General features: G+C 60.7%; 1 protein-coding gene across 1 annotated transcript; it reads left to right on the top strand.

Moving 5' to 3' along the window:
* The first annotated feature begins 203 nt into the window (after nucleotides 1–203).
* TTYH2 (tweety family member 2) lies at nucleotides 204–24,310 on the top strand. The gene is given in 15 exon segments (XM_023747296.1): nucleotides 204–327; nucleotides 2,486–2,643; nucleotides 6,283–6,394; nucleotides 11,211–11,431; nucleotides 14,440–14,535; nucleotides 15,054–15,126; nucleotides 18,459–18,528; nucleotides 19,009–19,064; nucleotides 19,518–19,624; nucleotides 19,721–19,910; nucleotides 20,476–20,490; nucleotides 20,492–20,619; nucleotides 21,261–21,446; nucleotides 21,843–21,921; nucleotides 23,411–24,310. Coding segments are annotated over 15 exon segments (1,677 nt in total). The 5' UTR covers nucleotides 204–222; the 3' UTR covers nucleotides 23,492–24,310.
* The last annotated feature ends 74 nt before the right edge of the window (nucleotides 24,311–24,384 follow it).

Raw genomic sequence — 24,384 nt, 5'->3', positions numbered from 1 at the left:
GCTCCGCCGTGCAGCTGTCCGGGTTGGAGTCCCAGTTCTGTCGCTTACTGTGTGACCTGTATCTCTCTGAGCCTCGCTTGTCTCACCTGCACGTATTAGGCCAGATGTCCCATGCAACATGCTTAGTACATAGAGGGTCCCATAGCACATAGTAGGACCCCAGACACTGGTGAGCTAATGTACTGAAATGCACTGATGTCTTAGGCTCCACAGTGCTGTGCAATGCTCACTGCTGCTACAGTCACCGTGTGGGCGCCAGGAGCGCTTCCTGTCCCCTCTCCTGCATCAGCAGACCAGTGCTTTCGGGACGCGCATGAAGAAGCAGCGGTGCTTGTAACTGTATATTCGGGACCTGCATGAAGCAGCAGTGATATTTTTGTGCTTCGGCATGTACTTTCCTGTCTTAACTTTGGGTGCTTCTGCTTATAGACTCCCCAGAGGGTGCCAATGTGTGGGCCCAGGCCAGGGGAGGGGGCAGAGTGGCGGCTAGACCCAGAATGACAGGCTCACCCCACTAATCCCCTCTCCGACGTGGGGGCAGGTCTCAGGGGGAGAGGCCAGGCAGGGAGCCAGGAAGGGTTTGGGCGAGCCAAGGTTGGGATGAGGAAGCACCATTCATCCAGCCTAAAGGTTGAGTCATGGTCATCGGACAATCACGCTACACCCCCACCACCCCCACTGCGCCCCGGGAGAGGGTGGGAGGGCAGGCTGGGGGGTGCTTAACCCTTCCCAACCCGTGGGCTCCAGCTGCCCCGGCTTCCCCGCTAGGCTGGCTCACTCTGTCTCCTATGGTCTGCGGGTGAAGGGGCTCAGGCTGTTACCCAGCCCCCTGAGTGCAGAAGCCCCTGGGGGTCCAGTCCTAGCCTCAGGATTCCCAGAATGCAAGTGGGTCACTGCTGCCCCCAGCTTGGGGCCTGGATTTCTGCTCTGGGTTTCTCAAACCAGAACTCACCAAAGTCACTTAAATGAGGAGAGGCTGGGACCGAGGGGCTGTGGGCAAGGTGTTGGGGTGGGAGGGGCGGTGGTGGCTGCAGGGCGGGTGACATGGGAAATTGTCCTGTCCAGGCTGTCAGAGCAGGACGGTGTGTGAGCCGAGCTCCTGGCTCCCTCTGGGCCGCTTTCCCCCTCTTCCATCCTCCCTCACCCCGTGCACATGGGGACCTGCCGGCTGCTCAGAAACAGGACTATCATGCCTGTGAGAGGCCGGCAGGGACATGGAGGTGGGGAGGTGGCTGTGGGAACCGTCCTGCTGGTTAGCCCTCCACTTCCCTCCTCCTCCTCCTCCGGCACCTTCCTCCTTTCCTCTTCCCTTCCCACCACCTCCTTCTCTCCTAACCCTCTGCCCCATCCCCCCTGTCCTCCCAGCCCAGAAGTAAACCACTAACAATGCCCACCCTCCGAGTTTGGGCTTCCCAGCACGGCCTTCCCGCCCCCCCCCCCCCCTCCTGCCCTGGACTGACTGCATTATCTGTGACCTCATTGAGGCCAGATGCCCAGCTCAGAGAGGCCCCCAGCCCAGGCCTACAGCCCCAGCCTCTGATTTTCAGAATTATCTCCCCCTTGGACCTGAAGGGTCCCGGCATCTCCCCCACCCTGCTGATTGCCGCCACCAGCATGGGGTCCCCGAAACAGACTCTGGTCCCGATAGCTCAGACTGGAGCCATGGGGGTTCTGGACCAAGACCCACTGGGGGGCACATGGGAAGCTGGGTGAGGCTATCCCCTCAGGAGCCTGACTGACAGCCAGGTCCAGCGCTGGCTGGCAGCCACCAATCCTGGTGCCATCTGGCGCCCATCTGGCTGCATCAAGAGATCAGAGGGCATGGAGTGGGCACAGGCCTCCTGGCAGACAGCAGCTCCCTTTACGGGACCCTGACTAGGCCTGAGTCAGCACCTCCTACCCCTTCAGAATTCTAGGCTTTGCTGCCACCATTGACACTGGGGTCGCTGTCCCATTCAGGACACGGTGAGAGGGACCCCATGGGGTACATCCTGACCTCCCCTCCCCTAACACAGTGCTGGCTCCTGGCTTCTCTGGATGGACCCGACACCTAGGACAAGGCTCGGAGCAAGCAGATCTGCCAGGCCATCCCTTCCTGGGCCTGGCCCCGGTCCCACTGAGCCCCTGAGATGTGCCTCTCCCTGCCTGTCTCCCTCAGTCACTTGTCACCCTCAGCCCTCCCTGCCAGCAGATGCCTCCTGCCTTGTGGGGTTCTGAGCATCTCATCGGGCAGGGCCTCATCCGTGTCCCTCCAGGCGTGTCAGCCACACACCCGGGGCTGGCCTGCCGCTTCCCCCCATCACACACCTCCCCTCAGCGGGTCCTCCCCGACCCCCCCAGCACCCGTGTCTGGAGGAGGGTGGCCAATGCACTACTGGGCCTGGTTCCTACACCCACAGCCCTGTGGGCGCTCCAGGCCCGAACGCAGGGCTCTTCCCAGACCTGCAGTAGGACCAGCGCTGACTCCACGGCTCTCCCTCTGCAGTCGCTGCTGTTCCTGGGGCTGGTGGCCGCCGTCTGCCTGGGCCTGAACCTCCTCTTCCTCTCGGCTTACCTGGTGTGCGCGTGCTGCTGCAGACAGGCCAAGCAGCGCAAGTCCTGCTGCGTCACCTGGTCGGCCGTGGTGGCCGGGCTCGTCTGCTGGTGAGTGTCCCTCCGCACTGGCCTCATGTGTGCGGCTCGGGGCTCAGTGTGCAAGAGGGCGAGGGGGCGCGGTGGATGGGAAGTGGGCCTGCCCACCGCGTCTTGCCCATGGTTAGCCCATGACTGACACCCCTTCCTCACTCTCCACCATCAGCCCCCCAACAAACCCCAAGCGGCGGGTTCATCAGCTTTCTGGCCACGTCCTCCTGATGGAGCTCTGGGTACCTCATGGGGAGCCTGTCCCTGGGTGAGCGTTGTCCCAGAGAGGTGATGGGGCCTCCGCTGTGCCGCTCCCCCTGCCCGGCTGTGACCTGCCCAGCAGTTTATTGGGTGGCACACGCGAGCAGAGGGCACCTGCTCTCCGAGTCCCTGTCCCCTCCCAGCTGCTGCCTTGAGTCTCAGGTTAGAGAAAGTCTGACTCCAGCCCAGATCAGTCCATCTTCTCGCAGGATCAGTATCTCTTAGTGCCCCAAAGACTCTTCTTTCGGATGCAGAAGTGAGGGTTTCTAACTTCAGACCGGAGCCCGGGCTGCCCGCTGTGTCTACGCGCTCCCCTGTGTGGCTGGTTGCGTTACTCTTGTTCTCAATCTCCAGGGGTTTTTCCAAAAGCCTCAGGTCTACTCTGAGACCTCCTGGGTGGCCACCCTCAGGGGACAGAGTCCTGTAATGCTTAGTGTCCACTGCATCCCAGAACCCATAGCGGAGTGATTCCGGCAGGAGGGAATGCAGACGGGACACCGTGAGCCTGGGAGTGAGGATGTGGGTTCTCACCCCAGGAGCCTCACCTGTTAGGGCACGTTCAGTGTCCAGTCCTGCCTGCAGCGACGCAGGGGTGACAAAGCGCTGAGCACATGGGCGGGGCCTGGGCTGGGGGACACAGGCGGCCAGGGCCCAAGTCCTAGGCGTAAAGGAGAGTCCAAGCCCAGGTCAGGAGTCTGCAGGCGCCTGGGGGTCCCCGCAGAGAGGAGCTCCTTCAAAGTAACCATGGCTTCGGCAAGCTGCTCCTGGGACGGAGCCCGCAAACGTGAGCAGGAGAGGCAGGATGTGAGACAGACAGACAGACAAAGGAAGTGCTGACGCACAGGGGGCCCTGACTTTTTAAAAACACGACAAAGGACAGAAGAACACTGTGGAACAGTAAGAATGACTCCTGAGGGTCAGATCTCATAACCTGCCGCTGAAGGGAAACTGCGCAGGAGCGTGCAGTGCGCTTGGCGTGTTCTACACGGCATTTGTGCCGGGCCAGAGGGAGCCAGTGGTGAGAAAGATGGCACTGTACCGGGAAGGGCCCAGCCCAGCCCACACTGACCACACTGACACATGGGGCGCCACGGCGGGCACCCTGACCTGCACTTTTTAAAAATATATATATATTTGTTGATTTCAGAGAGGAAGAGAGAGGGAGAGAGATAGAAACATCACTGATGAGAGAGAATCATTGACTGGCTGCCTCCTGCACGCCCCCCACTGGGAGCCTGCAACCCAGGCATGTGCCCTTGTCCGGATTCTAACCTGGGACCCTTCAGTCCCCAGGCCTACTCTCTATCCACTGAGCCAAACCGGCCAGGGCCTGACCTGCACTTTCAATGGGAACACTGAGCTAGGGTCAAGGCACCTGGAAGGTTCCTGTCACAGTCTCCCAGGGTTCCGTCCTAGCTCCTGTCATGTGTGAAGAAAGAGGAAACATCACGCACGTATGCATGTGTGTGTTCGTCACCCCACCCCCAGGATTACTGTTTTGAATGAAAACTCAGGAGGCTGCTTAATGAGGCTGCTCACGGCCCCCAGGGGTGTGGGTGAGAAAAATGCCGTCGGTGACAGAGGCGGGATCTGAGATGATTTGTTCCGCCTGGAATGCTGGACCAAAACCAACCACATGAAATTTCACAGAGATAGAGTCAAAGCTCTACTATTGGTTAAAACAAAACAAACACCCATTCAGCGCTGCGGAAGGAGGGGGGCTGGGCTTCAGGGCAGATCCTGTGGAGAAATCCGGGTGCTTGTGGAGCACCAGGTCAGCGGTGCGGAGAGGGGATCTGAGGACATGAGCTTCCTCTCTGCCTGCCCCCCGTCCCGTGCTCAGAGCTGGGTGGACAGCCTGGGCACCTCACTCAGGCCATGTTTGGGGGCAACACTGACCAGTTAGAGTGGAGCCTAGAGGACGGTGAGGATGTAGACCAGGGGTCCTCAAACTTTTTAAACAGGGGGCCAGTTCTCTGTCCCTCAGACCGTTGGAGGGCCGGACTATAGTTTAAAACAGGGGTCCTCAAACTTTTTAAACGGGGCCAGTTCACTGTCCCTCAGACCGTTGGAGGGCTGGACTATATTTTTTAAAAAAACTATGAACAAATTCCTATGCACACTGCACATATCTTATTTTGAAGTAAAAAAACAAAACGGGAACAAATACAATATTTGTAGCAACACTGACCAGTTAGGCCGTAGTTTGAGGACCCCTGATGTAGACAAGGGTCTGCAGGACACGGGTCTGGCCTTAGGTGTCTGACGGGTTGTCTGCAGGATTGGAGGCTTATTCCGGTCCGACCTAGAGGACCCCGAGAACCAGCGGGGGCCTGGTTCAAGGAGGGGGGCTTGGGCTCAGTATAAGAAGGGACTTTCTACAGCTGGAGTCACAGGGCCAGAGCAGGAGGATTTTCCTGCTGCCTCACTGCCCTGTGCTGTGGAGCGAGGCCACCAGGCCAGGGCCCACCCTGGAGAGAGTGCCTCAGCTGAAGTCAAAACCCACTTCTCTCCCTGGAGAGACCAGCTCTGTTCATAACCAGCAGACCTGGAGCAACCAAGACTTCCTTCAGTAGGTGATGGGTAGATAAGCTGTGGTCCATCCAGACCATGGGATAGTACTCAGCGCCAACAGGACATGAGCCACCCAGCCGGTGTGCCTCAGTGGTTGAGTATCGACCTATGAACCAGGAAGTCACGGTTCCATTCCCAGTCGGCACGTGGGTTGTGGGCTGGATCCCCAGTGTGGGGCGTGCAGGAGGCAGCTGGTCAATGATTCTCATCATTGATGTTTCTAACTCCCTCTCACTTCCTCTCTGAAATCAATAAAAATATATTTAAAAAGAAAAGAGAAATGAGCCATCAAGCCATGAAAAGCCACAGAGGAATGTAAATGCATGCTGGTAAGTGAAGGAAGCGGATCCGAAGAGGCTACGTGCTGTATGGTTCCCACTACATGACATTCTGGAAAAGGCGAAACTCTGGAGACAGTAAAATATCAGGGGTTGGGGGTTGGGGGATGAACAGATTGAACAGAGGATTTCTAGGGCAAGGAAAATGCTCTGTGATACTTAATGGAGGACGCATGTCATTATGCGCTTGTCTAAACCCGTAGCATGTTCCACCCCGAGTGAACCTAATGCACATATAGACTTTGGGTGATACGATGTGTCGATGTAGGATCAGCAGTTATAACCAATGTCCCGCTCTGGTGGGGGCTGTTAACTGTTGACAGTAGGGGAATCTTGGTGGGGAGGGTGGGGTGAGGGAGGCAGGAGGTATATGTGTAGTCGCTGAACTTTCCATTCAGTTTTGCTATGAACCTAAACTACTCTAAAACAGTACATTAAAGAAGTTCTCTGGTGCCACCTCTAACTTCATCTGGGGTCTTGCCCATAGTGCTGCGGTGGGCGTTGGTTTCTATGGAAACAGCGAGACCAACGATGGGGTGTACCAGCTGATCTACTCCTTGGACAACGCGAACCACACCTTCTCCGGGATCGATGCGCTGGTAAGGCTCTGGGCAGCTGGCCGGGCCGGGCCGGGCACAGCGGGTGAGGTCAGTGTGGTCAGAACAAGGGCCCAGTCAGATCCCGCCCGCTCGGCCCGGGGGGAGGAAGGCGTGCTGGACTCCATTTGGGGCTGCAGTGGGTCCTGCCAGGAGCAAACAGGCAACTTCTGCTTACCGGGCGGGAGGGGTGCCAGGGCTGTGAGGCCAAAGGAAGAAGGCTGCTGGGCCCTGCGGGGGCGAGAGGACAGGGTGGGGTCAGATCCCACTCATCTTCAGGAGAGCTGGACAGCTTCCCACTGGGCCAGGGAGGCCCTGAACTTGGAAAATGAGCCCCACGGTGTTCCTGTGTTTACATATGGAATATCATGAGGTCCAGGAGGTGTCAAGGGGAAAACTCTTCAAAAGCAGCCAACCATGAAAGGCATGCCCGGCGGGGCGGTGAGCTGCCCGGAGCGGCACGGTGTCCTCCGGCTCTGGCTCCCGAGCGCCGTGGGCCCAGCTGGGGCTCAGGGTGACGGATTGTGCTGAGGTGGCCAGAGATGTCAGACTTTAGGGAACAAAGGAGCTGCTCTGCTGAGCCTTTGGCCTGAGAGACAGCGACGGGAGGGTGGGGCGTCCGGGTTTCTCAAATGTAGACCCTGGCCCCCAAGAGTGCCCATCTTCACTGGCAGGGCCGGGTCACGTGGGCTGATCTTTCAGGCCGCCCCACGGCAGCCCCAGTGCCCGAGGAGGCAGGCTCCAGGGCAGTTCTCAGGGAAACCAGTCCTCGGACGTCACGCCGTTCCAGGCCCCTCTGGCCCAGTGGAGGGTGACCTCCCAGGTGGCCCATTCGTGTCAGAGCCTCACCAGGAAAGGCGGCCCCAGCTGCAGCCTGGAACATTGTCCTGGGCTCCGCAAGAAGATGCTGAGGAGGACGCACCTCCGTGCCCTCCTTCTCCCTTAAGCTCCTCTACGGCCTTAATCCCTCCGTCCTTCCAGGGGCTCGCCTTAAAGAGACAGCTGGGCTGCTCATCAGCGCCCCGTATGGCAGGGGCCGTGGCTCCGGCCTCAGAGAACTTTCTGGGGAGCTGAGGGTCACCAGGACCCAGCTCCCCTGCAGAGCCTGTCCGTGCACACCTGTGCCCACTGGGCCCGTCCCCGGGGACTGCGGGCTCTGAGCACTGGTTTGGCAGCTCGGGGTGAGGGAGAAGCACTGGCTGGGGCAGCGGGGCAGCCTCGAGGCTGATGGAGCGTGACCTGCACGAGGAGGCCTGGCCTGGGCACGACCCGGTGCAGGGAGCTGACCTCTGCCTGGGGGTCCATGGTCTCTGCCTCTGGGTTCTTCCTCCCCCCCGCTCCACACACCAGCATCCGGAGCCTGGAGGAGGAACCCAGCCCCGAAAGGAGAGTCCCACCCAGGGAAGGCCCGGAGCGGTGACCTTCACTAGCTGATGGTAACGGTACTGAATGGCCCTTGTCTCCCGGGGCCAGGGGGGGGGGGGGGGGTGGAGGAAAGGAGAAAGTCCCAGAGCCGTCGTCGCTTGAATTCTGTCCTGGTCTCTCGGGAGGAGAGTGGTGCTGTGGGAATGAGCGGAACAGACCCAGGCCGGGCCCACCTGCCCAGCGAGGTTGAGTGCTGGGGGCAGGTTGGCACATTCACAGCAGCCCCACGTCCCTAAACTCCCCCACGGCCCCAAGGGGAGCCTTCTGTGTGTCCCTGGGGGTCAGCCCCTCATCCTCGCTCCACCGTTCCTCAACAGTGAGGACAGGAACCCCAGGCTTTGTGGCCCAGCCAGCGGAGCTGCTTCCATCCTGAGGACAGCCCCCTCCTGCCTCTGAGAGACCAGAGCTCTCCTGGGCCAGGCTCCGGGCCTGCAGGGCTTCGGGCCTTGAAGGAGGGGTGGCACCCAACACTCCTGGTACCGAGGGCTCCAGGGGAGGCAGCAGGTCTCCGAGGGCTCCCAGATCCAAGGGGTGAAGGCCACACATCAGATAGGTGGTGTTAGCTGAGATGCTGTCGGAGAAAGTGCCTGGTAATCTACAGAGCGCCCTCCAGATCGGGGTGCCTACGATAATGAGTGCCATTATTATAACTGCTGTAATTATGTATATTACTGTAATCACCTTAAAGGGGAGAGGAGGCTTCAACTGGGGGAGGGGAGGACTTGAGGAACAGGTCAAGTGACTCAGAACGGAGCCAGAGCGAGGTGGGCCCTCCCGGGCTCCCTTTCCTGGGCCCCCTTTCCTGGGCCAGAGCCCCACGCTGGTGCCTCTGAGGGAGGGAGTTGGCGGGAAGGAGTCGGGAGGGGCCGAGGCTCCAGGCTCAGGCTGGCCTAGCAGGTTCTGGATCAGCTAACGCTCTGATGTGGGGGGGTCATCCAGGGTCATTTGGGAGTGCCGGTGGGTCCTTCCTCTGGATCCAGTGCCCCCATCTGTGCCCCAGTGAAGGGGGCCTAGGGTCAAGTTACCCAGGGGACCAGGCCCACCTCCTACCCCTCAGAGGCTCAGCTTCAAGTAAGGGCCTTGGGCTCTACCTCCCCTGAGGCCCTTTGGGGCCAGGGTGCTTCCTCTGCTCTCACCTGGGCTGCAGCAGCCTGTGGGCAGCCCCAGGTGGGGGAAACTGGGCCCAGGGTGGCCGCATTCCTGTCCCAGGTTGGAAGCTAGCACTTTCAGAGCAAGAACTAGAACCCCTGTGTCTGGTCCTCACCCTCCCCTCCGAGGATCTGAGATGGGGCTCCTCCCCCGAACCTGCCGAGGCTCCACCCCTTGGACTCCTAGGGTCTGCCCTTCCAGAAAGCTCTTTAAGGAGAGAAGCTTCCCCCTGGGGAGCTGGATAGCCTGGAGCGCTGGCCCCACCCGTTTAGTTTCTGTAGGTCTGGGTGGGGCTGAGCATTTGCGATTCTAATGAGTTCCCAGCTGCTCACCCTGTGGCTGCTGCTGCTGCTCTGGGACCACTGCTCCATCCTATATCCTATGGGACCACAGCTCCATCCTATATCCTATGGGACCATAGCTTCCACCACCTGCTAACTGGCCTGTAACCCTGCCCCAACCTGGGGCGCTGAGCTGCCTCTGCCCCCTCGGTGGCCACGGGGAGCTATTCAACTCTGGAGTATCCCCCACCCCCACCCCCACCCCCGCCTCCCTGCTGGGAGCTCTATATGGACTTCTAAGGAACTGGGGTGGCGTGGAGAAGGGGTGCTGCGGAAGGTCGGCACTGTGGTCTTTATTTTTGCATTGTTCTGTTTCCTACGAGAAGACAAGAGGAAGGAGAGGGCTGGCAGCTAGGTCCTGGCTTTTGTCTTTTTCGAGGAGGGGTTTAAGAAAATAGAGAAGTTAAAAACATGGAGCTGTGGCAGGGGGAGAAATGGCCTCAGCTGAAGTTTACAGATCATTGTCACAGCCCTTTGCTGTCACGTCTGTAATGCAGGAACGTGAGAATACCACGTAGTTCACGGTTTGCGTCTCCCGCTGCATTTAATAACGTGCCTACGATGCACGAGTACGTTGATCTTATCGAATTAAAAAGGACAGCTTTTCGGGGTGACATTTAGTTACTGTGTTTACTTCCACGTGGTTTTCGCCCCGTGTGAGGCTAAACGCCGCCAAAGCCCTGAGGGGTGGGCATCTCTGCACTCCGCACGCCTAATCCTCAGCCAGCGTGTGATAACCGGGAGCTATCGGGGAGCCAACCAGCCGCGGACATTGAAAAACAAAACAAAACGAAACAAAGAGGGCCTTTCTCCTTTCTGGAACAGGAACTCAGAGCACAGAGCCGTGCAGATGTGAAGGCCGCCCCCCTAATCAGGGGAGTCATCTGCCTCCCCTGCTGCGCTCCGGCTGTGGGAAGCGCCTGCCCCTTCTTCTGGGTCATCTTTAGCTTCCTTCCAGGCCTGGGTTTCACACACTCCCGCTTCCAGCCGTAGTGCTGGTTGGGTTAGTGTGACGATCTCAGAACAGCCCAGTTCTGCTTCCCCTCACGGCCAGCACCCCCCCCCCGCCCCCCCCAGCAGGCCTGCAGGAAGGGAGGGATGCGCTCAGGGCTCCCAGGCTGTGTCCCTGGGTCCCACGGGGACCCTATGAGTTCCTTATCATCAAGCCATAGACAGTCCCTACCATTGTCCCTCCCTCTGGACCTTCAAATAGCAAGCTGCTTCCTTCAGGGTCCGCTCAGCTCCGGGTTCTGGCGGCTCAGCCAGGGGCCTGGAGCCTGTCCGACCACCTGCAGGACAGACGTGCAGACAGAGGAGGCGCTGGTTTCCTCCGTCAGGTGTCAGGAGGCAGGATGGGGTCTGTTAGTGCAAAGCTCCATTGTCTGCCTTCGGGGCTGGGAGCCCGATGGCTGGACAACGGGCCTCCCACGGAGGCCTTTCCATCCTGTTGGGACGAACGGTCAGGCGGCAACAGGAACTCTGGGCTCAAAGAGATGATTCCTCGCCCTCAGAAAGAATTCGTAATCCAATGTGTTGAGAGTTTTAAGAGAATCACAGGAAGAAACAGGTTTTCGTTTGTTTCCCCGCCTGGGTCTCTCTTCAGAGGAAGGTGCTGGATCGAGGCCTGGGTCCTGGTCAGGCCAGTCGGGGCCTGTCCCCTGGAGGGAGGGACCAGAGGGCTGGGCAGGTAATGGGAGCCTCTGTCTTCCGTCTGAGCAGCAGCCTCCTGAGCCCTGCAGGGCTGGGGACGGGAGGGCTGGGGTGGGCGTGTGTGCGAGGTGCGCTCACTGACTTAAGCACAGTCCTCCGCTCCTCACAGCACTGCTCCGGAGTCAGGGTCCAGCGCTACACCCTCTGGCTTCCTCCTGCCCCGGGGCCAGATTCCCACCCCAGCCTCTCCCCAGGTGTCCGGAACCACCCAGAAGATGGAGGCGGACCTAGAGCGGCACCTGGCCCGGCTCAGCGAGATCTTCGCCGCCCGGAGCGATTACCTCCAGACCCTGAAGTTCATGCAGCAGAGGGCGGACAGCGTCATCGACCAGCTGTCAGGGGTGCCTGTGTGGACGGAGGTCACAGCCCAGCTGACCCAGCTGGCCGACCAGACCAGCTACGTGGAGTACTACAGGTGAGGGGCCCGCGGGGGCTGCACTGGCTTCCTTCTTCCGAGCCTGCGTCCTGGGCCCTGGCAGGGAGGTGCCCCAAAGGTCTTCGTGAGCCATTAGCTGAAGTGAGAGAACATGAGAGCTCGCGGGGCGAGTGCTGGACCTTAGACCAGCCTCCTGAGACAGGCAGGCGCCGAGGCCCGTGAGGGCGGTGCTAAGCCAGGACCCAGCGTGGACCTCCCGCACACAGCACCCCGCACACAGCATGGGGCTCCAGGGACCAGCATGCTCCCTGGCTGCTGCTGGGTCAAGTGCAAGTGGTTGACAGTTCCTCACCTGCCATGGTGTGTGGGGCAGGGGGCCAGGGACATGGGGGCCTCTTTGCCTGCACGGAGCCCCCTGCTGATGGCAATGTCTTAGCAAGCCCAGAGGTGCCCCCAGCTGGAGTGGTGGGGGCTGGGGGACATCACCCCCCCCCCTTTGCCGTACTCAGGTACATCATCTATTCTTCAGGGACCCGTTTATGTCTCCCTGCCTCCCCATTCCTCAGACCCCATCCCAGGTGAGGACGCTGGCACTGGTCAGCTGAAGGGTCTAGTGAAGGTCACTCTGGGAGAGCCAGGGAGGGTGGCAGCCATCTGTCTGGCTGGGTGTCTCCTGGCTGAAGGTGGCACCCACTCATGAAGTCACTGCACCCAGGCCCCGCACAGAGGAGGCTCGAGGGCAGAACAGATAAATGAACCCTGACCAAGAAGTGTCAGCTCTTTGGACCCCCTCCCCCCGCAAGTCGTTGACTCCTTTTCAAGCCATTTGCAAAGGTCAGAGCCTTTAGCCCAACGTTGCACAATTTACTCTGGCTTTCTGGATTCGTTTCCCCTTTGTGGGAAAGCCCCACCCCAGGCTGAGCGAAGCCAGAGCCCTCCCTGCCCTGGGCTCTCGCCTTCCCGGGGTAGGAGATGGCAGGGCCCTGCTGAGAGGCAACACATGAGGTCTTGGCTCCAGATAGCGAAGCCCTCCCCTTGCCCCCCACCCCCACCCCTCCGCTCTGCAGCTGCCCAGCCCCTGCACTAGATGGGTGATGGTGTGCAACAGCGCCTTTCTCCCAGGTGACGGAAGGAAACTGCCAACTCTGAGGACTGGCTGTGACCCGTGACCCCAAACAGTGACCTCTGATTCGTCCTGGGACGTGAGAGACAGTCATTGCTGAGCCTTCCCAGTCTTTTTGTCACGCGGGGTCAGGCGGGGTAGGGCGCAGGCGTCCATTGTGACCTGCCTCTCTGAGAGGACCTAGCAGGGGACCTCGTGCACTCGAGGGCCTGACATGGGCATTTTGATAATGACAAGGATGAAATAAATCAGAATTTCCGTATCTAATTTAAGGTAATTTTATTAAAAATGGGAGGGGAGGGTGGTGCCAACTGCACAGAAGCTATTTCAATCTAGGTGATTGACAGGGACCCCTAGAACTCCCGTCCCCAACTCCCACCCCTTGTCCGGGTCTGGGCAGCAAAGGTCTCCTCCCAGGTTAGCGCCTGCAGCTCCTGAGCCCTGAGGATGACCTGTCCCTTGTCCTCACCCCTTCCCTCACCCGAGCGGCTCTGGGCGCACTTTGTCTGTTCTGGGCCTAACCGGCCTTAGGGCTGGGGCTCCTCCAGGCACCTCCCCATCTCCGCTTTCCGGGTGGTGTAGAGCCCGGCCATCCAGCTCAGCAGACATTTCTTAGCTCCTATACAGGCCTAAGCACTGGAGGCATGAAAGGCTTCTTGTACCGGAGTGAGCAGAGGAGTGAACGCGCGGAGGCCGGGTGTGGGAGGGGCCCTGGGAGTAAGGGCTGGCAGCTGGCAGCTTCTTGGGGAGCCACAAACCACGTTCTTCGTTGGAAATACAAACCCAGGTCATCCCCCAGCTCCTCTGGGAAATGCACCCGCCTCGCAGAGCTGTTTCCGGGAACCGCGTACGGCATGAGGCGTGGCTGCAGAACGAGGGGTTGAAGCTGGGTCCTGGAGAGTGAGCTAGAAGCAATCCGAACTTGATTTCCTGCTGATGGGGAGGGAAGCCACAAGAAACCTTTTGGTTTGAAACATGAAACCAGGGCTTTGAGAGGGGCCTGGTGGCTGGCCCTGTCTCTCTATCTATCTATATTTTATATATATATATATGGATTTCTGAGAGAAGAAGGGAGAGGGAGAAAGGGATAGAAACATCAATGATGAGAGAAGCATTGATCGGCTGCCTCCTGCATGCCCCACACTGGGGATCGAGCCTGCATCCCGGGCATGTGCCCTGACCGGGAATCGAACCATGACTTCCTGGTTCATGGGCCGATGCTCAACCACTGAGCCACGCCATCCGGACATGGCCTTGTCTCTTGCAGGAAGGCTGGAGAGTAGGGGGATTCCTGGGCCAGGCTCCCCTGCTGCCGGCCTCAGTTTCCCAACCTGTGAATGGGGATCCTGATATCAGATGGTCCCCTGGTTCTTCCAGCTCTGATTCTGTTTCGGAAAAAACGTGCCTTCGGTGGCTCTCCTCCCGGGGGGGGGGGGGGGGGGGGGCCTGCAATCTCCCCAGAGCCCCCACCTCCATTTCTGGGCACCACAGGCACCCGCAGGTCTGCCCCACTCTGCGCAGGGGGTGTTTCAATCCGGCGCTTTGGGGGCCTCCATTCACAATGGCAGAAAGAACCACACTTGGCTGCCAGGCCTCCAGCGAGCTCCCTCCCCGTCAGAACCCTGTTGTCACTGTCTCCCAGCTCCATCCACTTCCTGCCCACACTCCAGACCTCTCACCCTCTCTGTGTATCCGTGGAGCAGGAAGCCAGTGCTGGAGAGGAGGGGTCACTGAATTTATTTGTCTCTGATGTCGAGAAAAAAAATGAGCAGGAGCCCTCCCTTGTGGGCCCTCCTGGGCCCCATCCCCCCGCCCTGGGCAGTGGTCAACAAAGGGTCAGGGGGCCTGGGGCTGCTGGTCAGGCCCCTGGGTGGGGAGTTGTGCCCTGCTCCCCCTGACCATCCTCGCCCCCCTCCCTCCCCAGGTGGCTTTCCTACCTCCTGCTCTTCATCCTGGACTTGGTCATCTGCCTCATCGCCTGCGTGGGACTAGCCAAGCGCTCCAGGTGTCTCCTGGCCTTGTGAGTAGCCCGGCCTGCGGGCCTGGAACAAAGCTCTGGGCAAGCAGGTGGGGTGACGGGGCCACCAGCAGAGAGAGGGGGACCCGGTCAGGCTCGAGGGAGGTGGTGGGAGCAACAGCCTGCAGCCGCCTTCCGCCCCTGCTCAGCGCCCAGCCAAGAGGGGGCAGCAGCCACCACCCCGTTATCTGGACCCCAAGCAAGGGCTGAGCTTTCCTCTCTGTGTCCCCCGTCCTGGGCCTGCCCAGGCATTAGCCTCCCACCGTCTCTAACCAGCACCCCCTCCTAAGCCAGCACCCCCCCAGCTGCCTCCGGCACAGCGACCTATGTCCCAGCGTTGGGTCCTTCTTCTGTCCCGGCAGTCAGCAGGGCCTATGTGAGGGCAGGGACCAAGACTCAGGGGTCAGGGAGGGCAAGTTCATGCCAAGAGGAAGGGCGCTGAGATTGTGGGGTGACAGCCATCATGGGGTCCCCTGCCTGCCAGCCTTCGCCTGGATCCCACCGCTCTGTCTCTCTCCCAGGCTGCTGTGCTGTGGGCTGCTGGCCGTGATCCTCAGCTGGACGTCCTTGGCCGCCGACGCCGCTGCAGCCGTGGTGAGTGGGGGGGGAGGGGGGGAGGGTGGTCTGACCAGGACCGGCTGAGGTGGGTGGTGGGTGGTACCTCTGTGTCCTGCCCAGAGCCCCCAGGGCAGGTCCGCTTCCAGTCTCTGTCCCTAAGCTAGAACCCCAGAATCTCAGAGCTGAAGGGCCTTAGATCTCCCGCACCGGCCCCCCTCACCCTTCAGAGGGGGACCTAGGCCCGGAGAAAGGAAGAGGCTTCCCCAAGATCATGAGGCTTTTAGCCACGATAATAAGACAGCTGAAGCCTGACCTTTGCCCCCACCCGGCCCGGTCCTAGCCACCGGCTTCCTGCTTGTACGGACGTGCGTGGGTGACGAGGTGACGGCTCTCCAGGCTTGAAGAAGTGACCAGGACGGGCGGGGTCTGGCCTCGGCTGGAGGAGCCCTCGGGCTTCAGCGGCGCACCCTGGGGCACGGGGACCTGGCACTGAGCTGGCCTCCGTCCCCTTCCCTCCCACACCGTCTGACACCACGATGCATGTGTATGGATGTGGCGCCTCAGAATGTTAGAAACTAAAACATAAAAACACAGGGTGGGGGAGCTTCCTGTGTAGCTGTTCGGGCTTTGATAGACCTGGCGTCGGAGTTAAGCTGCGTGCGTGAGTCGTTCATTCGTTCATCCGGCCGTTGTCTGCTCTGTGGCAGCCAGTGGTGCCGGGTGCCATGTTTGCTCTTCTCTAAGTGGCAGGAGAAAGACTGGTGGGCAGATATTTGCAACCCCAGGTGAATGGGTGCAGCGGAGGTGCGTGCTGTGTGTGTGGCGGGGGGCCCAGGATTTGCCAGGGGTTTCGGGGAGCCCCGAGCTGATTCCAGGGCCCCAGCTACCTGGAGAGAACAGAGTGGGCTCCTGCTGGAAGCCCTCCACCCAGACTAAGGCCCAGTGGCCTCGGGGGCTGGCCGTGCGCTCACAGGACCCAGAGAACGAACGGCCCGGTGCTGCTTGGCTCAGGCAGCTTTTGGCAGAGCTGGTCCGGAAGGGAGAGGAGGCGGGCAGCTCCTGTTCGGTTTTGTTCCCCCTGAGGGAGAACCGGACAGGCGTGAGCATGTGTCCCAAGGTGGGGGGCCCTTCAGATACAAGGAAGGGCAAGTCGGATGGCGCACGTCAGGCTCAAAGGCATCCTGACGTCATCGGGGGGTGGGAGGGCTGTGCACGGTCAGGGGAGTGGCTGCTGGCCAGGGCAACACGCACCACTGCCCGGCCCACGGCCGCTCCTCGGGACAAGTGTGAGCACGGGGACGCACACATGTGCTGTGCGTTGCCGGGGCCTCCTCCTGCCCCAGGGCGGCCTCTGCCCCTGGGAGCAGCAGCAGCCAGCTCGCCCCTAAAGCTGCCCTATGGGAGGCAGCCTCCTCCTGGCTCCTTCTCCCCCGGCTGCAGCATCCAGGGAACCCAGCGGTGATTTATAATCTCCCAGCCGGTGCCTGGAGTGCAGGGGAGCCGAGAGAAAGGCCATCCCCCTGACTGGTTTAGTCAGGCCCCTGGGTGCCAGGGCCTGTGAATGAGCCTTTGAATGGCTGCAGATCCTGCCGCATTTTAATAGGACGCGGGGAGAGGAGGAGCTGGGAGGCAGGCCGTCCAAGGCTACTGTGGGCTTTTGTGTGGCCTCCCTGCCCCTCCGCTCTGAGGCCTGGCTTTTGTTTTGTTTTGTTTTCAGAGCTGTGGGGCCAGAGAACTGACACTGTGACCCTCTGTCACCCACCCCCTGCCTTTCTGTCCCCCAGAAAGGACCTCCCCAAGGAGGGAAGGGGCATTAGGAGGTTTGGCTGCACAGCACCACTCATTTGAGGGGAGCTCCCCGGGAATCCGGGCACTCCTTCCCCACAGTGGGCCCCTGGGAAGGTCACTGAGGTTCTCCAGGCCTCAGCCTTCTCCTCTGTAAAATGGGGAGAATCATAGCCCTTGCCTTAGAGCAGTGGTTCTCAACCTTCCTAATGCCACGACCCTTTAATACAGTTCCTCATGCTGTGGTGACCCCCAACCATAAAATTATTTTCGATGCTACTTCATAACTGTAATTTTGCTACTGTTATGAATCGTAATGTAAATATCTGATATGCAGGATGTATTTTCATTGTTACAAATTGAACATAATTAAAGCATAGTGATTAATCACAAAAACAATATGTAATTATATATGTGTTTTCCGATGGTCTTAGGCGACCCCTGTGAAAAGGTCATTTGACCCCCAAAGGGGTGGCGACCCACAGTTTGAGAACCACTGCCTTAGAGGATGGTGTGTTGGTGGGATGAGGTGGGTGGTTAATCCATGGAGGGGGGGGGGGCATATGCTCACTAAACAGCAGCTACCACTGTTACCACAGTTACTGTCATGTGAGGGTCCCAGGCTGACTCTTCAGAGTCGGGAGCTGCCTGCAGGCTCCGCCACCAGCTGGGCACTGAGTGGCGTCCCCACCTGCCCCAGCTGTGCTCGGCCCCCTTTCTCTCCCCACCCCATCCCCACTGCATGGACAGTGCACACATGGGCCTGTGTCCTGGTGGACAGGCAAGGGGAGTCCTCCTGGCTGGAGCGGGAGGCGGGAGCGAGGAGGCCACATCCCTGGAGGAGCTTCTGACAGGGCCTCCTGCCCGTCTTTGGATCTCAAACTTCTCGGGGGTGACCCAGACAAAGATGGTGGCCTCGCCCTCTCCCCACCCCCCACTCAGGCTGGCTCCCCTCCTTCTGCCCCTCCAGTGACAGGGTGGGGGTGCCCCTGGGCCTTGGTGGTCAGCAGCCAGGCCATGCTGTGGGTCATCAGTGGCAGAGCCTGGAGCTCATGTCCTCTGACTCCCAGCCCCGTGCTCTTCCCAGCCCCCCCCCCCCCCCGCCCCCAAGTCTTCCTGAGCAGGACCTGCGCCCAGAAGCTCAAAGATGGATTCAGCACCAACATGGTTCTTTAGAGAGTCCAGGGAAGGCTTCGTGGGTTGACACCCCGGAGTGTGTGGGACTTGTTAACAGCAAGACAAACAATGAAAAGATGAGCAAGCGAGGCCCTGGTGCAAATAACCCGACACCATCCTGCAGCCTCCCACGGGCCCAGGCTCACCAACGTCCATCCCAGAGGAGGCATTAGACACATGGGAGGCTTGATGTGCATTAATTCATGAAGTGAATATTATAGGCAAGGCACCTGCTACAGAGCTAGGAAGGGGCGGAGCCAGGACTCAAACTAAGGAGCCTGGCTCCTGGCTGTTCTTGGCCACAGGACTGAGCTGAGGGGTCCAGTGGCCGGGCTGGGGGCACGGGGCTCCTCCCAGGGCCCTAGTGTGGTGACTTTGCCCGCCCCTCCCGTCTCTCCCTGGCTTAGGGCACCAGTGACTTCTGTGCGGCTCCCGACACCTTCATCCTGAACTTCACGGAGACCCAGCTCAGCACAGGTAACAAGCTTGTGGGCCTCCATGGTCAGAGCTGCCTGGGCAGCCGGCCTGTGCCTCTACTTACCTGTTTCAGCCCTGGAGTCCCCAGTCCCTCCCAAACGCCACGCTTCCAGCACCAGCTAGACCTCCGAGTCGTTTTTTTTGTTGTTGTTGTTATTGTTATTTATTTTTATTGACTTCAGAGAGGAAGGGAGGGGGAGGGAGAGGTAGAAACATCAGTGATGAGAGAGAATCATTGATCGGCTGCCTCCTGCACGCCCCCCTCCCGACACTGAGCCCAGGATCCCGTCACGTGCCCTGACAAGGAATCAAACTGTGACCTCCTGGTTCATAGATTGATGCTCAACCACTGAGCAACACCGGCCGAGCTGGGCCATTTCTTAGAACCTGCCTCCATAGGGGGGCTTGGGAGTGGCTCAGCCACTGAGGATGGACGAGGGCCTGGTCCCTTTCCTGCCTGACCTGGTCTTTGCCTTGCAGAGGTGACCCGTTACTACCTGTATTGCAATCAGAGCGTCAGCAGCCCCTTCCAGCAGGTACAGCACCCGCCCAGCCCTCACCCTGCCCACAGTCCCCTGCGTCGGCCTGCCCCCCGCCTGGGCCCCCAGCCCCAGCTTCACTGTGGTCCTCTGAAGGGGACAGTGCTCTTGGTCAGCATCTCCTGGGTCACACATCAGCGTGTATGATGCCCATGACCCATCGTGTGGTTGTCGTGCAGATGCTGTGAGGTGGGTCTGGGTGGGGTCCAAGAGTCTGCATTTCTCACAAGCTCCCAGGCCAGGCCAGCGCTGCTGGTCCGAGGACCACACTTTGGAGTAGCAAAGAAGCAAGAGAACCCTGCAGCTCTCAAGGAGCCTGGGGGTGAGGGGAAGGTTCCTGCAGGCGGGAAGGGCCCGTAGGGCAGGGATGTGAGCGCAGATGCAGCCGGGGGAGGGGGCGCTGCAGAGAATGAAACCTCACAGTGGGGCCGCGGTCTTCTCCTGGTGCAGGCGCTGACCCGTCTTCCAGAGCTCTTGACCCCCATGCCCATGCAGACCCCAGGTTGGCGGAACTGCTGCCGGGGCTGCCGTGCCCCTTCTTTCCCCACGGGCGGAGGGTGAGGGCGGTCTCCCCAGCATCCCACACAGAAGGAGGGGGAGCCCCGGGGCCTGTGGAGAGGGTTCCCTCCCCGTAGTCTGGCTCCTTTGGCTTGAAAGGCCTCTGTGCACCCGCTGCTGTGTGTGGTCTTAGCCACAAGCCCTGCCCCCACCACTCAGTGTCTGCCTCTCTGTCCGTCTGTCTGTCTTCAGGAGGATCTGCTCAGCATCCAGCTCCTGTTGAACTCCTCGGAGTCCAGCCTCCACCAGCTGACGGCCTTGTTGGATTGCCGAGGGCTGCACAAGGTGCTGGGCTGGCCCTGGGGGGCGTGCGGGGGGTGGGACACCCCCACTGGCCACATTCTCCCAGAGCAGCCAGGAGAAGCTTAGAAGAGAGATTGCCCGGGTGTCCTGCAGGCCTGGGGGTTGGGGAGGAGGCTGGACAACGGAAGGTGGAAGAGGTGCCTGGCTTCTTGGTTCTCTCAGCAGCTGAGACAGGGAGACTCAGGAAGGTACCAGGGGCGAGGTGGCCGCACTGGGTCAGGTCACCTCTAGGATACTGGGGACCCTGACCTCGGTGAGGGCGGCTGCTCCCCATTGTCCACACTCCCGGCCACCTGGTCATCCCATCCATCTCCCTGGGTTGCAAGTGGACATCCCAGCCTCATGGCCAGGCTCCTCTCCAGGAATTTGAACTGTCGGACACTAAAGCAGGGAACACACTGGGATTAGGCCAACAGCTTTCACATCCGGGTGGATGGAGAGCAGATAGTCATCGTGCAGTCCAGGCCCGCGGGAGAGGGGCTGCCAGGGACAAGCTCTGCCCCCAGGCCGTGCCCACGCCCTCCAGCTGCGTGTCCCTCTCCGGCAGGACTACCTGGACGCCCCTCGCCGGCGTCTGCTACGATGGCATCGAGGGCTTGCTCTACCTGGGCCTCTTCTCCCTCCTGGCTGCCCTGGCCTTCTCCACCATGATCCGTGCGGGGCCGCCGGCCTGGAAGCGCTTTACCACCAGGTGGGCTGCCTGGAGGGGGCTTCCTGGGGGGCGGGGGGGAGGCTCTGCTCTGACGGAGCCGAGAGCTGACAACCCGGGACGGACAAGAGCGGCGGAGGGCGCAGGCACTCACCCCCTGCAGGCTCCTGGGTTTCTGCAGGAGGAGCCGGGGCAGGAGTGGGTCTGAGGATGGTGACAGCATCAGACCACCACCCGGCATCCCTTGCTGGCCCTCTTCCGCCGCAGGACTCTGTGGTGTGACCTAAATGAGGGGAGTTTTCACTGAGGGGGAGTTTTTCACTGCCGGGGAAGGGGGTCCCCCAGGCACCAGGGAAGCATAGGTGGTAGCACTGTTACCCGGGCACCCTAAGGTCTCATTGAGGAGGTAGAGACGAGATGGTCGGTCAGACAAGAAGGGAGCAGCTTAGGGAGGATCCGTGGCCAGCATGGTGGCCGCCTGGAGGCAGTGGCTGTGGAGTTGGGAACGGGGTTGAGGGACCCTCCGTGGGGGTCAGGGCTGAGGAGCGTGTTTTAGAGGAAAGTCAAGGACGCAGCTGTGGCCAGAGGCAGAGTCCTGGGAGGAAGATGGGGAAGCAGGCCGGGATCCCGCTGCCTTGGAGCCTCCCTCGCCCTCACGGCGGCCGCACCCCATGTCATTCTAGGGACAGAGACTACAACGACATCGATGACGACGACCCCTTCAACCCCCAGGCCCGGCGCATCGCCGCCTACATCCCCTCTCGGGGGCGGCTGCCCAGCTTCTGCAGCTACAGCGGCAGCCTGGACAGCCAGCCCGGCCTGCAGCCGCCGGCCCAGACCGTCTCCAATGCCCCGGTCTCGGAGTACATGTACGGCAGGGCTCCCGGGCCCCCGGGCCGCCTCACCCACGGGGAGCTGGGTCTGCAGGTCCAAAGGGCCAAGGGGTCCCCTCCCTGCAGCCATGGGGTGTGGCAGGAAGGCCCCCAGGAGCAGTCAGTCACATGACCCCTGCATAGCCACGTGTGCGGAGGGAAGAACCCACTGGAGATGCCAGGCCTCCCCGAGCCGGCCGGGTGGGTCTCGGGGCCAAGAATCTGCATTTCTCCAGGCCACGCTGCCCCTGGGCCACCCCGAGCGCTCTTATCTTCCTGCCACACTCCCTCGCTCTACCCATAGTCCGTTTCCACCCCCTCCCTCCCGTAGGCACGCCCATGGGACCCCCTTCCCTGGACCCTCCCCCCTGAGCTCTCCTCTCGGCCCCGCAGGAACCAAGCTATGCTGTTCGGTGGGAACCCCCGCTACGAGAACACGCCGCTCATCGGAAGAGGCTCCCCTCCGCCCACGGTAACCGGGCTCCCGCAGCAGGGGGTGCGGAGGGCTCCGGGCCAGGTGTCTGCCGGGTTAGGGCTTCTCCTGCCCCATCCAGGGAGCTTGGACGGGACCGTCCAGTAGGTAAACTAGGAGCCCTGGGATCCGTGGGGGAGGCCTGGCCCTGAGACCAGGATGCTCACGGGTGCCCAGCCCGGTCCTCAGGAAGTGTGTCCCCTGCAGGGGGCACGGGGACGCTGCTGCAGTAAGTGCCCTGGATACTTAGGGACCTGCAGGGAGGAACTGTGCCCACTGCTCTGCGGGCCTGGAGAGGTCCTGTGGAGAGTGGGTGGCATGAGCCATACCTCAGAGTCGCGGGTCTCGCCCTGGGCGACTGGGCCCCAGCAGGCCCTTGGCCACGTCTGTTGGCATTTCTGGTTGTCACATCTGGGGGTAGTTGCCGCTGGCATCTAGCGGGTAGGGGCCAGGGATGCCGCTCAGCACCCGGCACGGCCCCCACCTCAAAGGAAGATCGGCCCAGTGTCCCTGGTGCTGTGGTTGAATCTGCTCTGACCCACCATCTGACTCTCCCGGCCGGGGCCCCTCCTTGCTGGGTGTCGCCCAGAGCGCCTCCCCCACTGTCCTTTGATAAACAGCACTGGACCCAGGTCCTGTGCCAGGAGACGGGGTGGGAGGAGGCCTGCGTTCAGGCTCAGCTCCTTTTACTTTATGTTTTTAAGTATATTTTTATAGATTTCAGAGAAGGGAGGAGAGGGATAGAAACATCAATGTTGAGAGAGAATCACTGATCTGCTGCCTCCTGCACGCCCCCCACCGGGGATGGACCCCACAACCCAGGCATGTGCCCTGACCAGGAATCGAACCGTGACCTCCTGGTTCATAGGTCGGCGCTCAACCACTGAGCCCCGCCGGCTGGTCCCAGAGTCGGTGCCTTTTAACCCTCGCCCGGCTTCTCTTAACCCGAAGCCCCGTGGGCTCCTTGTCCTCGCCACCAGCTGCTGTGGCCCCGGGACTGTGGATTGACTCTAATATCAATCTGAGCACAGAGAGTTAGGGGAGGTCTGCTGCTGGGGGGAAATGAGCTACTCGAAGCCCCGTGATGCCAGATAAAAAGGGTTTGGGGATCACTTTCTGCTTTGAAAGACCCCGGCCACTTTCCCTGCCATTGGACCGTCAGGGACCGGCCTTATTTGCGGGGCTCGAGGACAGAATCAGCCATCCTCCTAGAACTGAGACCTGCTCAGAGACCCTCATTGCTTTGGCACGGCGACTGCCCTGCCCGGGGGCGACACCCCCGCCCCTGCCTACCATTGCCGGGGGCACGAGGAGACCCAGGAGCCCACAGCATGGAGGCGTGGGCAGGCTCCCCAAGTAACAACCACAGCTGGCTGGCCCGGCTCTCTCCCTCAGAAATTCCCGGCGCCTTTGCGAGGACGGTGTCCGGTTTAGCTGGTGACATGTCTGACCCTGAGCTGCTGTCCCCTCCCCGCCCTCTCCCCCGCAGTACTCTCCCAGCATGCGGCCCACCTACCTGTCGGTCGGGGACGAGCATCTGCGGCACTACAGGAATGAGTTTCCGGCCTAACCCCCAGAGGCGCCTGCCTCCTCCATCCGGCTGGGTTTGCGATTCATTCGCGTGAAAGCTGCGTGTCTTCAATGGAAGCCAAAGGCCTCTGGGAGCCGCCTGCGGGATGGAATGGCAGGACTGGACTGCACCTGGGCCTGGCTGGGACCCTGACCGAAGCCGCAGGCAGACGGAGGGCCCACCACCTGGACCAGCCTCTCCCTCCTCTGGCCTCCTCTCCACATCAGAAATGTCCCTCGGCTGCCCCTACACTGGGAGCCTGGATCCGCTCACTCCTACATCCTGCCCTCACCAGGTGGCGACTGGCAGCGAGGAGGGGCCGGCTCAGGCCTGAGGGTCCCATTGCCAGCGCCGTGCCTCCTGCGAGCGTTTTCCTGCAGGTAAAGGCGGAAGAGCTGATCAGGAGATGCCTTTAGGAAGGCGATGTCCCCAGTGAGACCAGGGACTGTCCGAGTCAGTCTCCGGGGCCTGGTAGGAGTGTGGGGGACAGCCTGCTCCGACCCCCGGCCTTCCCGCAATCCTCGGTCGCCGCACCTCCATTCCAGCTCGATGCTGGGAGTGCGTTCACTGCCGACAGGGACAGTCTCAGGAATTCGCGGACACTCTGAAAGAGACTAACTCTTCTTTTTCCCAGTGTTTTGAATACTTGGATTATCCAAAGAATGGAACCTCAGAGCACAGTTTTACAGTAGATGCGGCTCGCTTCCTTACACCTGGGTCTGGAATCCCGTTCTCTTTCGGGTCTGCTGACACTGCCAGGTCATTAAGAACCTACGGGCAGGGGCGGGATTTTAAACAAAATAAAAATCAGTGAGAACTTCTTGTCTCGTGCGGTGTGATGCATATGGGTTCATCCACTCGGGGAGGAGACAACAGCTGACGAGCCGCCAGGG

Source organism: Myotis lucifugus, unplaced genomic scaffold (genome assembly GCF_000147115.1).
Source record: "Myotis lucifugus unplaced genomic scaffold, Myoluc2.0 scaffold_834, whole genome shotgun sequence".
Taxonomy (NCBI): Eukaryota; Metazoa; Chordata; class Mammalia; order Chiroptera; family Vespertilionidae; genus Myotis; species Myotis lucifugus.
The sequence above is the reverse complement of the archived record's forward strand: the minus strand, read 5'-3'. Positions and strand labels throughout refer to the sequence as shown.